The sequence below is a fragment of the Urocampus carinirostris genome, chromosome 10, assembly GCF_059441175.1.
Source record: "Urocampus carinirostris isolate Australia breed hairy pipefish chromosome 10, RoL_Ucar_1.0, whole genome shotgun sequence".
In the NCBI taxonomy this organism is placed as follows: domain Eukaryota; kingdom Metazoa; phylum Chordata; class Actinopteri; order Syngnathiformes; family Syngnathidae; genus Urocampus; species Urocampus carinirostris.
This window is the reverse complement of record NC_142358.1, coordinates 21,143,493-21,161,097: the sequence shown is the minus strand read 5'-3', so window position 1 is coordinate 21,161,097 and position 17,605 is coordinate 21,143,493. Positions and strand designations below refer to the sequence as shown.

Genomic DNA, 17,605 nt, shown 5'->3' with positions numbered 1-17,605 from the left:
AATATGCTTTATAAAGATACAAAAAGTTGAGTTTAACTTACTTTTGGAATATGCAGTTCAAGAAGTTCTCCTCCATTATAGAAAAGGTGCCGAAAAAAAGCGATCCAACCCTTTTCTCAACCGCATCAAGCTTCCTTGTTCCACTTTCGTTTCAAATGAAACGGCTCGCCTCTTCTTTACACTTTACACCAACCATATTGAATGGATGCACGAGATATTAAACAATAAAAATGTCAAAGTTCTTAGCGCGCTGGAGATTCAGGACAGTTTACACACAAACTAGGAAGAGGAAGCGGATTTTTTCTTCCGGGTGGATGCTGGGTAACCTCTCACAGCACCACTACACACTAATAGCGGCGGAAAGAAGCACTACAGTACTGTCCTGTACTCAGAAAAAGGTGGACAATACAAAATCTAACTTACAGCAAAGTATTTTTCGACATCCCGAATTTTTTTCTATCTACCGTTTACGTAAGTCGAATGGGCTTAAGTAGGGGAGTGTCTGTATTTTGAAAACCTGCCTTCACGATATCTGGAACCAACAAACACGCTGAGGAAAAAGACATTCCTCAACATAATCATTCCTATTCACTGATTAGGGCAAATGGATTTGTTCCAAACTCATCAAACACTCTTCTTGCACTGAGAGTTCAAACACTTGAGGCTTGGCAGACTTGAGGATCCAAGACTGAAAGCGACAAGGTTCATCTGCGTGTTGCATGTTTGGTCACGAACAATCTGCTACTCACCATGGCGTAGCAGCCCTCCGTGTTTTCGTCCAGAAGTCCCAGCCGGCACAGAGCTTTGTCATTCCTCAGCCAATAGTCGGACGAGTCGAGCACACTGTTGGCGCAAAGCACCTGCAACACAATCAATCAGCTTTGAGAGCATGCTCCAACACTCGCTATTCCGGGCTTTTCAACAGCATCCCCCAGGGGTTAATGGGATCAATTGACCTTCTCCAAAGAATCTTTGGTTCTGCAAAGCCCAAGGTCGATAACCTTTTATCTAACCAGACAAGTGTGCATTGTATTTATAATTGCAATAATTATTATCTTATCACAAGACGGGCACGCGGCAATGATGTCTTGACAAAAGCTGCCATTTTCAATAAATGGCTCTGTCTTTCTTGCTGTCTGCTATTTTGGCGAAGATTATTTACATTTTTAGTGACAGGATTTGTGTAAGAAAGGATTACCAACCTGTTTATAAGACACAATTCTAAAATGAAATATCACCTTGTATTGCTTAACATTGTATTTTTAAAGGTTCCCAAATCAAGTACATCATACATTATTTGTATATGTATTTTTTTTTTTTTTTTTTTTTTTTTTTTTTTTTTATAGCTTGCCACTCCTTGCACATTGCTCTCTGCACTATTGTAATTACAGCGTCATTGTTACAGTGTTAATGTTACTGTGTACCTGACTTGTTAACCTGACTGCCCATTTTGCACATCTGGTTAGCTACTCTTCTTGCACTATCGGCACTATGGTAAAATACTATACGTAGCCAAAATACAATACAACATTATTTATATCTGTACATTCAAGGAAACTGTGGGGGTCAGATGCATCGACATTTCGTTCTGTATACACGTGTACTAGAATGACAATAAAGTAGATCTGAATCTGAATCTGAATCTGAATTATAGTATTATTGTAAAAGGGGCTTTGTTTTGTTTTTCTTAGAATGCATCTCACGTTTGAGCTATATTTTAATCAGGCCTGTCTAAATTTGCTTTGTACTGGGTCTCCCGTAAATGACACTGTTATTTCAATCTCCACCAAAATTTGAATATGTGTCCGAGTTGCACTACTCTTAGAACCGGTCTGTCTAAGAGTGCTTTGTAATATTTAAAAGAAAGACGTGTAATGAATTTTAGAACAACAATTCTTTTTCCAGTTTTAAAAATGTTCCCACAACAGTTATACCTCTTGTGTCCGGGAATGGTCGAATGCAATGCTTTCAATTCATAGAATTCTGTATGGGTTATTTAACCCTAGGTCACAACCACTGCTGGAACTACCGCATTACAAAAGAATGTGTTCCTGGAACACAGTTACTTTTCTCAATTGATTCTCTGGATTTTTTTAGGGATGATTATAAAAAGAAAGGTTTCAGGGAAGGACCTGTAGGACAGACAAGCATGATGGCCTGGGGTTGCCGGGCTTGACGTTGCCGTGCACTCTACTTGAGCGAAGTTGCCACGAGGGAGTGCCAAAGAGCAGAATGACCGCATGCAGCTCCAGAGCCGCTTGTACACAAAAGCAGATGTTTATGGATTTTGTTGGTATTGCGGAGTGTCTTAACACAAATCCAAGCTCAAGACACTCGTGAAGACCTAAAAAACAACTGTGTGAATTTTCACGAAAATCGGTTTAGCCATTTCGGAGCCTATAAGTCACATACAAACACACACACAAGCACACACAGTCTAGAGATTTGGGATTTTGTATTGTACAGGTTTTTTGTACAGTCCTCTTCTGTTCTCCTTGTAGGTTTAAATGTCATTAATGTCTGATCTCCTTATTGTAAGTGTCTACTAAACTACAAAATTATCAATTGTGTTGCAGGAAAGCGTTGTCAAACCTGTCTTGGAGTAGCTTTGATGTCTTTAAATCACAAAGATCCTAGTAAACTTTTTTTGTTCAGTTTCGGTAGACTATCCGATACTGCTCCCTTTTCTGTAAATGAATCATTTTCTAAGATATTTTTTTAATGTCTACCTTTATAGGATCCACTTGCCTGGCCATACCTGATCATGATCTCGTCATATTTATAGTTTCAAATATTTCACAAATGTTTTGGCTGAGATTAGTTTCAATGTCTCAAAGACTAAGAGACAGTTTCTCTCCCAGGGCCATCACCACCCTTAACAAGAAAACAGACTGAAAAGTTGGTTATCATGCTAGTCTCATTGAAAATAAGGTATAGTTTAGAAAACGGGTATTCATATGTTAATTATCGACTAATCTGTGCATTTTGCTGCTGCTAAATGTTATTGCACGACTTTTAATTGCACTATTAAGAAGATTGCACGTTCAACTTGGGCCAGTCTCAAACTTGTAAATATTTTTGCCTATTTACCCCAAAATATTATCTCATTTTTATCTTTGAAGTGTTTATGCAAGTTCATCTTGTTTATCCTGGAGTGCCATGTCTACTCTCAATGCAAACAATAAAGACTATTATTTTCCATTCTATATTGGAAGACCTATTAGTTGAACAAGGTTAAAATAGTAATACTCCACTGGTAGGAGAATAAAGACCCACACGTGTGTTCATTTCATTTAGACATGAAACATGATGCCCTGTTGCTTGTAATTTTTGTATATAACCGATAGCATGTCTTCCTGTTTGCACCCTATGGAGCAAACCATCTGTCCTTAACCTCAGCCAGGTACCGGTTACGTCAACTAGGTCGATATCATTGAAGCCAATCACGAAAACAGCATCAAAACCCAGAGCCCAATAACAGGACAAGTGTCTCCTTGTGTTTTCTCACCACAAGGTGAATAATAGATGCCTGGTTGAGAAATATAGGATATATATTTTACGCGACGCAACCCTCATTCGTTAACTTTTGACACAGTACACCCTGGTTCGTACACCCTTTTCATGGTCAAATTTAAGCACTTTTTAAGAGCTTTCAAGGCTGATTTTCCATCTTTTTCCAGTACCATTAAAAGGAAAAAATGGTTTTAATGATGTATTTTGCAGAGCCATAAATATATCTGCGATTTACAGATATTTACTGGTACGCTTAGTTGGTTCACTTTCGTGCACACGTTGCAGAATGCTGTGCGTGGATTTGTTCAACGTTTTAATCCTGGTTTTTATTTTTCAGCATCTTGGTGTGATGAACCTGTTCTGATGCAAATTCTATAATGCACCTGTAGGGGGCGATGACGCTTCACATGACAACACCATACAAAGCCCTAAAATCACTTCCGTGTCGTCATTCATAAGGCGACTTTATTATTTTATTTTTTTCGATAATGCGTGGTCACAGTCACAGTGTTGAGAAACATGGGAATGATTCCAAGCATTTTCAAGCACTTCACCCAAAATTCAAGCATTTTCCTGAACTTGAAAAAAACAACATTTACATTCAAGTATTTTCCCGATTTCATGCAACCGTATCAACCGTGTAAATATATGCTCGTCTTCTAAATCATTATCTGACTCTGGTAGTTGCCAACTTGAATGGTCACATGATCCATAAACACGGGATGTAAACTTGGAGTAGGGCAGAAAAAAGCGTCAAAGGGTCGATGCCAAATCCCTCACGCAAATGGCGGCAGGTGTGTGCTCAGCTTGAGGCTGAAAAAACACACACACGCTTGAAAAAAAAATTGAATTTAGCGATCACCTTCCAACGATTACTTCAAGTCCTCCTCTCTTGAAGAAGGAGAAGATAAATCTACTAGCTGGACCCGGAGGTCTGACAGCTCGCCTTATTGCGCTACCCGAGGGTGCGGCACAAACCCAAAGGAACTAATGAAAAAGTGCTGCCAAGCGGACCGGCCGGCAAAAAACGAGCGACATATTTCCGACCTTCACCACACAGCAATGTGGGCTGACCTTTTTGCAAGCGCTGATGGTTGAAGCCACTGAAGTCTCCGCGCTGCCGCCATCAGCCTCCATAGACTCGGATTCTTCCAACATGGCAGACGATTGGAAGTTACTGGAAGATAAAAAAGAAGAGATTTTGTCAGAGGAAATTGTTGTTTGATGCTTTGCTTTTCGGACATTGCTGATCAGATGTTAAGGTTTAGTTTGACACTGACCTGAGCAGTGAAGCTCACACTGCAAATTCCAGGAAGTGTTTTAACCCTCATGCTACATTGTCTACATTTTTTGTAATTTGGGAATATTTTCACTTTAAATCAGAGACAAAGCATAGAAAAAAAAACGGGAAGCTGAAGTTTCAAATGGGTGTCAGAAAGGTCCTGAATTTCGAATTGCCACCTGCTGACCATTCTATGGTATTGCAGCAATGAGATAATACTTTTGATACTGAAACACACAAAATCTACAAGTTTTTTAGCATAGACTCCCAGATTTTTGGATGCATTGAAAACCTAATGTGCAAAATGACATTTTCTGAGGTTAACACAATTGTTTTATTTATGCTTGTACAAACATACGCATTGCCAATTTTTTATTTTAAGAGCATTTACACCCCTTCACCACTAGAATCGCAATTGATTTTTGCATCAAGCTCCAAAAATGATGCATACTTTTACAACGATTTCTGGTCTAGACATCAGTAGTGCTTGGTGAAGACCACCAGACTAAGTGTTATATTTTGACTTTTGTACATCTCCGTATTATTTCAAACGGATGTTGTGCATGAAGATTGGCTGAGATTTCGAAACATGAATGAGTTACGTTTTTGAATCTCAACTGTGATTGGTCCACTTTGTATTGACTTTATTTTTTTAGCCCGCGATAGGTCAAGGTGGGGGTGCGGTGGTACTTAAGGTATTCAACCCACCACAAGGAGACTTGTACGCTAGCTAAGTTAGCTAAGTTTTCACCAAAGAAGAAGCCCTCCAGGCAATTTTGGCAACCAACACCAAACACGATTTGGTTCTGAAAGGTCGAAACTTGAGTCTTCGGGGAGTTTTTGCCCAATTGGGAAGAAGATGAGGGAGCCTCGGATGATGTGGTTAGGCAGATCCAGGATCCATCTTGCACTGCTGATCAAACAGTATGGAGTTTGAAACATCAACAAGTGATGTGTCATCCAACCAACAAAGTGACTGGACATGACGTTCCCACACCTAGTTCTATGTTTTTATGCAGTAGCCAGGATCGTCTAATAGCCTTTAGAGACCCTGCAACTTCCAACACCATATATTGTCAAAGCCACCAAAGTATGGTATAAAAATGTGGGCGCTCTGTGACGTTCGAACTTCTTACGCATTGAGGCTTAAGGTCTACACTGGTGAGCAAAGCCAGAGTGGCCAATCGGGAAGAATAGGCGATTTCCCGTGGGGCCGGCTCATGTCAAGGTGGAGTTTGGGCTAGCTGGATGAGAAAATTGGTTTGAACATATCTCTTGCTCTAAACTTACTCCTGCATTCATTTTCTAATCACCTATTTGGTCACGTTCAGTGCAACAGGTCAGGTGAGTTTTACCATCAGGGGAAATTCCTCCCTCTCAAATTTGAAGTTGGTTTGGCCCATCACCACTTCTCTGTAGTGGTAAAAGGAACACAGAACAGTGCGAATTATATGAGTCAGGTGCTAGTTGAAGCAGAAAAAGCCAAAAGACTGTTGTTATTAATTTCACTCATATTGCACTTTTTGCCTGTCATCTGTGTGTCTCCGGTAGTGTGTAATGCTAAATGTTTGCAGAATTTAGCCGTTGAATGCCTTCACAGGGTAGCTCCTCACACTCAAAAAAGCTCGGAGTGATGGGAAATCCTTCTCTTTTTCGAGAATGGTCTCTTTCTTCTCCCAAAAGACTCTTTGGGTTGTTTTTGTTGCTTTTATCCATATATTAAAAATTATTATGTAAAAGGACAATAAAAAAACAAACAACAGAAGAAGAAAAAACAAAGGCAAAAAGAGAGAAAAAAAAAAAGAAACAATAAAAGAAAGAAAAAAATAAAAGGCTAGAAAACTCAAAAGAGTACAAGGAAAATTAGAAAAATGAAGGAAAAGCAAGATAAAAGAAGAAAAAGAGGAAATATGCTAGGCTACAAAAATCAGATTTGCCCTTAAAGGGTGTGAATTCAAAGAGCAGCAAAATGATTGGCCTACAGTAACAACGATGCATAAACAGTGCATATTAGTCAAAACAATGAACGACACTGAGCAATCACAGTCAAAATGAAGAACTGGCATCCTATGCAATCTCATTTCCAAATGTCCAATGTGTGACTTATTATCGTTCCAGCTAAAATGGTACGTGTTGTTCAGGGTAGTTCAATGGTAATAAATATTATCATTAATATAATATTTTTCGGTTCCCTACCAGTATGCTTGATGTGTATATATCTCATCTCATCTCATTAGCTGCACCGCTTATCCTCAGTAGGGTCGCGGGGGTGCTGGAGCCCATCCAGGCAATCATCTGGCAGTGGGCAGGGGACACCCTCAACTGGTTGCCAGCCAATCGCAGGGCACAGACAACTCGCCTGCTCATTCACACCTAGGGACAATTAGGACCGGCCAATCCACCTGAAATGCATGTCTTTCGAATGTGGGAGGAAACCGGAGTGCCCGGAGGAAACCCACGCAAGCACGGGGAGAACATACAAACTCCGCACAGGAAGTCTGGTAGCTGTATTTGAACCCACACAGGAGGTTCCCAAGACCTTAGAACTGTGCGACACACGCGCTAACCACTACATATATATATATATATATATATATATATATATATATATATATATATATATATATATATATATATATATATATATATATATATATATATATATATATATATATATATATATATATATATATATATATATATATATATATATATATATATATATATATATATATATGTATACACCATCTTAATTTTTAATACTGCTGCTTCAGTTCTTGCTTCCTTTCACTTGGGTACACCAACCAAAACACAAAACGTTTGACACAATGAACTGCTGCAATGAAATAGATGACAGGATGAAAATAAGCTTAGCAGTAAATATGCATCTCACGTATCTTTTACCTGTTTGTGTGATTTTTCATTTGACGAGTGGGCAGTTATTCCACAGACTCAGCTATTTGTGTGAAGCAATTGAAAAGTCTATTCTCTCTATACCTCACTTAGTTAAATGAAAATGGCGACTCAGACAACTCACAAAAGGCACACAAAGTGAAACGTATGAATATCATTTGACAGCATTCGATTCCAAAATAATCGGAAGACTTTTCTCTGTCAACCCGGGGCAAGATCAATTTAAGAAAAAAATAGGAACATGGAGGCGAAGGAAAAAAAGAGTGGTTCTCTATTTCATTTTTTAAAGCCGATCCACAGCTCTTTCCTTTTCAAATCCTGACGATAGAGGAAGATTCATTTGATATTAAAATTACATGAGATGCCTGTTTGTCTCGGGTTTTACACAATGTATTGTTGTCGGAGAGCAAGGAGGAGAAGGATTGGTGAAAAAAACCCTCAGAAACTGTACAATGGATATCGTGATTAAAAAAATTAGTAATCTACAAACGGATAGATAGAGATAGAGATAGAGATAGAGAGAGAGAGAAAGATAGGTAGGTAGGTAGGTAGGTAGGTAGGTAGGTAGGTAGGTAGGTAGGTAGGTAGGTAGGTAGGTAGGTAGGTAGGTAGGTAGGTAGGTAGGTAAAGAAATTCACACTTCCGGCAGTATCCTTGTGTTAGAAAACATATAAGGAAAAGAGCTGCACAAGAAAATACTGCACATTGTTTTTATTTGACAGCAAAAGGTCGGACTACTCCGAAGCGGGCAAGCCTTTTGCAAGCAGCAAATGGTTTTATCCGCCACTTTCAGCCTGGAAAAATGATTTAAGGCCAAGCTCAAGCCCAAAATGATACAAATTTCGGGCTAAGGTTGTGCATTAAATGTTTATCATTACGTTCGGGTTGGGGCGCTGCCTTTTTTTGATTATCCAGCAGTCATTGCTCTAATTTGTTTCTGTTCATAATATTGTTTACAAGAGACATGCTTTACGAGCTCTTTGCATCACCCCGCCTCTTTCCCTCTCCGCGTGGCCAGCTCCCGGCGGATCGCGCTCGACGGGAACGGTCACCGGGGTGAGCCCAAAGCACCTCGCCTGCACCCGACTCCTCACAAATAAAATAGGGAATTTCATTTCTGTCTGTTCTGTTCTGAAATGTCTACCTATCATATATTCCTTTGAAAGAGGAGATACATTCAGTTAAAAGCAGTGAGTAATTACCATTTTAGTTTTATTTAGATTTATTAGACTCATTCCTTCAAAATAAAATTTGGCAGAACACCGGCTCATAGAGCAGGTTCATTTGCAAACATCACATCACTAATTAAGACTGGAGCTGAAAGCCTGAGTGTCAAATGTACGGTCCGCCACTGGTCTCTTAAATGCCTTCAACCTGTCATCCCTTTTTTCTTTTGTTTATTTCGCGATGTGATGCTTGAAAAGAAAAAAAAATAATGCTCTGAGTAAACAATAGTGTCGGTGGGAAGTGAGTAATCTCGGTTAGGAGGAACAAGACACCATATCGGATACAAGTGGATGTGATTTTCTGTTAAGTGCTATCTTCGAGTCGATCATCGAAAACCTGCAAGCGAGCACAATTCTGCATCGAACTGGCGCTTGAAATGTGAAACAATGCTGATCCTTGAGGGAGCTGTTTTTCTGATGCATGAGTAAAAAAAGAATGATTTGATTTTAGTTTGTATTTGATTTTAGTGATTGAGGCCATTTCCTGTTTGTCTTTGTAGGACATTCAACGTTGGGTCAGCATTGTGTTTTGCAATGTCAAAACAAAAATGATGAAACAATGTCAAACATGTGCATAGTAGTTCTATTTCAATTACCATATTTTCCGCACTATAAGGCGCACCTAAAAGCCTTTATTTTTTTCAAAAGCTGACCGTGCCTCTTATAATACAGTGCGCCTTATATATGGATCAATATTAAGTCGCAAAGTCTTGCAACTAAGGCAAGCAGCCGCCGACTAGATCTTCCCCCGAGGGCGAAGTAGTCCGCGGTGTATGCTGGGATTTATATACCGGCGTTTCATTTCTTAACCAATGTGTGAATCAGTCACTATTGGCTAAAGTTATTCGGAGGTAAAGTGTGCGGATCCTTTTTATCATTTACAGGCTCGCATAGGCTAAAGGGGCGAAACAAAGCCTGCAATTGGCCGAAAAAGATGAATGGGAATCACATGTTGGGTTGCACTACGGCATAGAGAAACCATTTTTTAATATTCTGTATTTGTAAATATTTTACTCTCCTGGATTTACTACACTCACGGTTGTAAAAAGACCATGGTTACGTATCATTATTGATCACGTTCAATAATGCAAGAGAACTTAGGTGAGCTATGCAGCTTTATATTTTCCCGGTATCTTGTTTTAGAACGATCTTGATGTTTCTGTGATGAGTCTATTTTTAAACTAAATTCAATTCAAAGTGTTTATTGTCATATGCACAGTAAAGAACCCCGTTTCTCTGCACAATAAAATTCTTACTTTGCTGTCTACACAGTTGCCAGCAAAAAATAAAATGGAAACTAAGAAATGTTTGGCATTTCTTGAATCTCAAGACTTTAACCTTCCGAATGATATTTGGAACGATGCATTTGAGTGATTGGTGACATCATTGACACTGTTTCCGTACATGTCTGAGACACGTATTTGCTTCTTTGCAAGCTTTTGTAATGTTAAGGGGGTAATAAGTTTGACTGAACTATCTGACTGTTTTGTCGACGTTCCCATTGTAGCGCCTTATAATCCGGTGCGCCTTATGTATGGAAAATATAGGACCAAAAACTATTTTTTGGGGGTGCGCCCTATAACCCGGTGCGCCTTATACTGCGGAAAATACGGTACTTATAGTGATAGAATTGTCTGAGGTGGCACTAAGCGTGAATGTAAGGTTTGGTGTTATCTGTGGGAACAAATGAACATTCCAGGTTGCCTTGACAACTCTCCAAGAGGCCGAAAGAAAAATTGTGAGAGCCCTCCTATGCCTCCAGTGGACTGGCAGGAGCTGTGAGCTCAGATGCATGACACCCTGGTACTCTGTTATTTGGAAGCCAGCGAGCGTGCCAGAGATTTTGGCTTAAAAGAAACAAAGAGTTTTGAAATGGCCAGCCAGGTTACAACCGAACAAGCAACAAAGGACCAAGTCCTTCCCTGCAAGCAACCAAAGAGTTTGGTTGAGGCCAGAATGTGTGCCAGCAGTGTCAGCTTAGCCAGCATCCAAGCCTGCTCAAGCCAGCGGCCAAGTTGGTGGGATCCAGCAAGCAACCCTAGCTTCAATGCCCTGCAGTGATCCTGATCGTGGATTTGAGGACTCGCCTAGGAGTCCAGGACCGGCCACCAAAGTCATCCCATGGTGTCAGGTATCGATTGGAGTGACTTTAGGGGAATTAGATCCAATTACAATAACGCCCAGTTGCTTTTGGTTCTAACGACAGTAAAAAATTAAGAATTCTATCTGAATTAGAGGTAAGATCGGGCCCAAAAAATTCAGCCCGACCCGACCCGAGTTGTGGATTTATAAACCCGAACCCACCCAAACCCGACAAATTAAATTAATAAGCTTTAATTTGCCGCCAAAGTAAACACGGAGCTTTACTTCGGTGGTGCGTATTCCAGCTCCGAACTGTGCTGGTTCTCATGTTCTTTTTCTCTCTTTCTTCCATCCATCCTGCAGCCCTTTGAGACACTTTATGATTAAGGGCTATACAAATAAACATGACTTGACTTGACTTGAGTAAAAGTAAGTGCATGCTGTGCGGATCCTCCACAAACGGAAAAAAATGCCAACAAAAAAACTTGAGAAAAGCCCGGCCGGCCCGACTTAATGATTGACATTTGAAAATTCGGGCCGGGGTCGGGGTCGGGCCTAAGATCTTACCTCGACCTGAATGGTGCTAGCCAAGATCCCAACTTCTATCTTTCTTTGTTTTATTTTCTTATTCTTGTTTTGTTTTGTGTTCTATTCAAGTTTCTTCTGTAAATGATTAGTAAAGAATTTTTTTATAGCACTCAAAGTAATGCATAAAAACATTCAATGTACTATAAAATAACACTACAACATAAACACTAGTACATAAAGTTACCCGCCCTCTGATAAAACACATTCCTTGCAAATGGTACAATTTGAGAAAGACATATTTCCATGTATTTTTCTTCCCATTTTGCGTTTTTACATTGTAAAGATTCCAAAAATAAAATGAAATGACACAAAATAATCATTAATAAACAATTGGCTGAGGTGGATGGGTATGTTTCTCTCTCTCCTATTTGTCTTCCAAACTGAAAGGAATGTGTGTCACCAGTTTCTCTTTTTTCAATGGAGCACTGCTCATCGAGTCCGTAACAGTTTTGGGAGTTTCATTCAGTGCCAGCCGCTCCTATCAAGTGGGAAGCGCCAGTGCTAGCCAAATATTGCCATTTTGACTCATTTTTGAAGGCTTACAGAAAAATGTGGGATGTAGCTACCGAATACAGACGCTCCCCTAATTACGAAAATTAGAGTTACGAAAAACGGTAGACACCAGAATTGTTTATGGGATGCCGAAAAATATCTGGACATTGCTGTAAGTTATATTTTTGTATTGTGCACCCTTTTCCGAGTAGAGGACAGAACTGTAGTGCTTCTTTCCGCCTCTACCGGCTTGTGGCGATGTAAGAGGTCACCCAGCATCCAGTTCCTGTATAAACATACTGCACTGTATCTCCAGCGCGCTAAGAACTTTGACATTTTTATTGTTTGATATGTCGTGCATCCATTCAATATGGTTGTTGTAAAGTGTAAAGAAGAGGCGACCCGTTTCTTTTGAAATGAAAGTGGAATAAGAAAGCTTGATGCGGTTGAGAAAATGGTTGGATCGCTTTTTTTCAGCCACATTTGACCACGGAGGAGGAAGTTGCTTAACTCTTGAAGCTCATCTTCCCAAAAAAGTTAAACTTCACTTCATTTATCTTCATAGAGTATGTCATTTTATTAAATGTTTATTTGTTTTAGTACAAAACAATACAAGTTATTTATACAAGCCTTAAACATACCTAAATAAACCTTAAACATACATTCCATACAAAATATAGCACTGAAGCAACTTACGAACAATTTCAACTTAATGATCGTCAGGATCGTTGATAAGTAGGGCAGCGTCTGCATACGCAATGGACACACAAAAAAAAAACTTTAAACTCTGATCTTTCATTAGAAAAATAAGTATGCTTATAGCTTTTACCACTGTGTAGTTAACAAGGACCATTGCTAAGTAAATACTTCTTTTTAAGAAAATATCTGAGGAAACAGCTTTTTGCAAAAGCAGAACTTTTATTTTGATACCTACAATGTCTAAACAATACTTTCAATAAACACAAGGGCACTTTACTTTATTTCAAGGACTCTGAATTTGGACACTGTTCAGCCTTAACGATTCCGGTGAACTGAAAACATGATTCGGGTCGTCATGGCGATCGCCTCCCTGCGGAGGTGCACGAAACGACATCCCCTTCTGTCCCGACGATTACATAGGTACTTTATCATCTTTTTTAAAAGGAATAAAGCTTTGAAGCCTGTACTTACATTTTTGCTTCTATCACCACACTGGGGGGAAGAGGGGGTCATTTTTCTGCACAACACGAGCACCTAGACACTGCCATACAGGTACAAAACTAGGCACTAAGTGTTGCCAAAATCTGATCCAAGCCACTCATTCATCATACTGATATCTTTCCCAGAGGCTGGATACTCTCGGAGGGGCTGCACCAAAGACTTAAGAAGAGCTAAAAAAAACAAAAAAAAAATATTTTTACGTTTTGGCACTCAGGGACAACCGACTGGAAACGTATTTATATGTTATGACACTGATCCATTATCCCCACCGCTTATCTTTAGTAGGGTCGGGGGGTGCTGGAGCCCATCCCAGCTATACTCGGGCAGTGGGCAGGGGACACCCTCAACTGGTTGCCAGCAAGTCGCAGGGCACACAAAGACGGACAACTTACTCACTCACTCATTCACACCTAGGGACAATTTGGTCTGGCTAATTAACCTGAAATGCATGTTTTTGGAATTTGGTAGGAAACTAGAGTGCCCGGAGGAAACCCATGCAAGCACTGGGAGAACATGCAAACTCCGCACAGGACAGTTTCATCCTATGACTTCAGAACTGTGCCAGGCACGCACTAAACACTGCGCTGCCGTGCTGCCCTTGGTACAATATTAATGAGCCTAAATCCACTGTATAGTTACAGGAAACCTAGGGGATGTAGATGACATAGGAAAAGGCATTCGGTTTTATCTCATTACCCCACTGTTTTTAGTCAAGGTACCTGAAAGATAAAAATAAACACAAAAACACACACGTGTATTTGATGAAGAATCTGACTTTGAAGGAGAGTAAGTACAAAGATAATACGTTGTATTTTGGTATTGTGTCCATGGTGTACGTTGTTAATAAATATTTTTAATCATGGCCCCCGCATATTCAACGTAAATTCTAAAGCATGTTATTTTAATGTCATCTACATCCTAAGTGTTTTAGTGCTTAAAATTCAGTGCTCTCATCTCCCCAATCCGGATTTGAATCTTTTTGCATCCAAAGTTGGGATATTTTCTGACGGATGAATCATTGCTCAAATACTGTAATATACTACAGTAAAACCTCAGCGTGTTACCCTCAAATATATACGGTATATAATAATCCCTTGCTGTATCGCGGTTTACTCATCACGGTTCGGCTACTGTGCGTATTTTCATTGTGCATTGTCTTCTGCATCCAATTCAAAACAAATACAGTAAGACCACAAGGAATACCATAAAAATAAATGTCAAATTTAGTGCTTAGAAACAGGGAACAAAATATCATTTTGCTTCCGTTCTGAAAAGAAAAATCCATACTACAAAAGTAATGGTCGTTTAGAGAGCGCCTTTGCTATGCAAGAAAAAGCAGAGAAAGGTCAATGAAATGCAATTTTAAAAATTGTAAAAATAACACTGAACCAGGATATCAACAACAAAAAATTGGGTTGAGAAGACTTCAACGCAGTTTACAGGACAATTAAGCGCCTTTTATTTCAACACCATGATTAATGCCACAAAACGCTGCATTTTAGTATGTTTCGACACCGCAAGCCATAAATACACCCTCAGATTGACCTCAGTGTTTTCAACAACATGAAAGATGGAGGGCGAAGGAGCATAATCAAGCGTGAACAGAAGAACTACATCATTTTCCAACAACAACCAGCGCTTACAGAACAAAACATGAAAAAAGAGGGCGCATGGAACAGTGGATAGAACCATTTAATGTTCTAATAACAATAACCAGCTCTAAAAGAACAAAACAAGAAAGTCAGACAAAACAAGAAACATTCCCCCATGAGGACAACAACCGGAGTGCCATGATGATGAGACCATAAAATATAAAGCTAAAAAAACTATCAAGCTCTAATATAGATACAAAAAAGGTCTTAGAAAATGTTAAATTCACACAAAAGGAATAGGTATTGGACAGTGTAGAGAAAATAAACAGTAGAGTTTATTGGGATCTTTAGAATTCCGGTTCTCTTAAGACAGGCTCGACAACACTTTCCTGCTAAATTGTCACAACTAAAACGGAAACAGGACCCAAATGCGTAGCGTTAACCACAAGTTTATTGATAGAAAGCGGAAGGGCAGCGCCAGTGATCCGGTGCTCGCTGGACGCGGGAATCTGTCATGTCCTGCACGGTCCTCATGGCACCCAGCTGGCCCCGCCCCTTGACACCGGCGGAGACGCATTGAATTGATTGCTTGTGGAGTACTTAAACGCTTCTTATGGGACTGCCCGTTGCCAGACCATTGCTTAACCTTGAGGAAAACCTGTTCATGCCTGTTTGCTCTGAGTAAATGCCTAGTTTGTAATTTTGATTGCCTTTAAGCCTGTTTTGTTTTGTCTTTGCTCCGTTTGTGTTGGACAACTTTTCTTACTAAATTAAAGTGACAGATCATCTACGCTTTTTAGTTCACACTTCCTGCTTCCTGGCCCGTTTCCTGACAGGAAGCAAGCCGCTCACACAATTGGATTGTGATCCGAATACGGAAGTGGATCTTCCGGAGCGGGAGATAACGGTGGCAAGGACGGAAAAAACAGATCGATAGCCGGGACAGGAGAACAAAAACGTTGTCGAGATCAAAAACGGGTCGTAAGCCGGGACGGGAGAGCAAACGTGGTTGGGGTCAAAAACAGGTTGTAACCGGAGACAAACGGGGATATCAGGAACGGACGGGTGGAAAAACGGTTGCAATAAGCTGGACCGACTAGAGTCAAAGTCAAAATGCTTGCCTTGTAGAAACAGGTTCGCTGAGGGACTGACAACAGGCGAGTGAAAGGACTGGGCTTAAAAAAGGACAGGGAACCAACCAGGAAGCCTGCAGCGGCTGGCGCCAAACGAGCGGGCACAGGTGAAACTAATCATTCATCATGAGACTAAATATGTTGAAAAACTTGATTTAAAAAATGAACAAAACGTGAAAGGCAAAAAAAATGGTTGTAAATGACCAAATGAAAATAGAATGCTATAAAAATACATAATGTTCCAACATTATTAAGTGGCAGTAGCTCAGGTAAAACGGTCGAGAAGTCGCAGGTTTGATTCCCGGCACCTCCGTATATATGTCGAAGTGTCCATGGGCAAGACACTGAATCCCAAAAGGCCCCGAATAAGGTAGGTAGTTGCCTCGATGGCTGAGGCTGCTATTGGTGTGTGAGTGTGTGTGAATGGGTAAGTGCGAAGCACATTGTATAGCGCTTTGGAAGATCTTCATTTACTTGAAAACCGCTACTGTATATAAATGCACACTATTAACATTTACTGTACAACATTAATGAGCTCTAACAGAACAAAACATGAAGTGAATACCTAAATTTGGACGGGGGTGTGATGACGATGAGACCATAGAATAAAATGTAGGCACACTAACTGGCTATAACTGAACAAAACAAGGAAGGAGGAGACAGAGAACATTTCTGGACTCTAACTAGGTTTAACTCAGTGGTTCTCCAATAATACGGCGAGTGAGAGAAATTAATTGAAAAACACTGCTCTAACTGAACAAAACGTGAAAGGAGTTGCACAGTACGTTTTGTCCTTTCCAGACTGGCGCCTGTACTTTAACTTAACAGTGGGCTATGCAGATAAAGCTGAGACTTAAAAAGAAGCTCAAAATGCAATTTGAAAATTGTAAAAAAAAAAATGAGCAGGAAATTAAGATTGGAACACTTTTCAACCAGAAAAGGCTAACGTGGTTGTGAAGACTTCAACGCAGTTTACATGCCAATTAAGCGTCTTTTTATTTCAACGCCACCATAACGCCACAAAACGGATGTCACAACGCAAACATCAAAAAACAAATAGCTCAAATTTACCTCGGCGTTTTCAACAGGCACTTTGCGTCAGTCATGGTGTCCAAATGGGCAATCCGTCCTCCAGGAAAGGTGCGAATATTTCCACCAAAGCGTGCCAGTGCACGGGTCAGCCTCCGGTCTGCATGCGCATGCCCGAGCGTCCGTGAAGTAAACGTGAGAGGCAGTAATCTGCACGAGGGATGTTGTTGTGTGGCATCACGCCAAAAAGTGCACGCGAGCGAGCTCCGCGCGCCCCCTCGAGCGCGCGTCACCAATGCTCCAAGAGTGCGCGCGCCCTTTGACGCACGCGAGTTATTCCACGGGCCGATGACCTTTAAACGAGTCTGTCGTGAAAACTAACGTACCATTATGTCTTTGATGAGTCATTTTTAAGCATTATGTATAATAACAATGGCACGCGCGATAGAAAATGTTTATTTAATGAACTTGTGCATCACGACCGAGGGCGTTAAGCCATCACGCAAAATTGGACCCTTTAAGACCCCCAAAAACATACTCCAACTACAAATATCA

At 40.3% G+C, this 17,605-nt stretch overlaps 1 protein-coding gene across 5 annotated transcripts in view; it reads right to left on the bottom strand.

The window, feature by feature from the left end:
* Positions 1-17,299, bottom strand: part of sphkap (SPHK1 interactor, AKAP domain containing) — a 67,915-nt gene extending 50,616 nt beyond the window's left edge. For all 5 annotated transcript variants that reach the window (XM_088345619.1, XM_088345621.1, XM_088345624.1 and 2 more), the window contains exons 1-3: positions 17,093-17,299; positions 4,588-4,690; positions 750-860 (exon numbers count right to left, since the gene is read on the bottom strand). In XM_088345619.1, the coding sequence (XP_088201745.1) occupies positions 750-860; positions 4,588-4,690; positions 17,093-17,127 (249 nt within the window). In that variant the 5' untranslated portion in view covers positions 17,128-17,299. The remainder of the gene's footprint in view (positions 1-749; positions 861-4,587; positions 4,691-17,092) is intronic.
* Between the last annotated feature and the right edge of the window lie 306 nt (positions 17,300-17,605).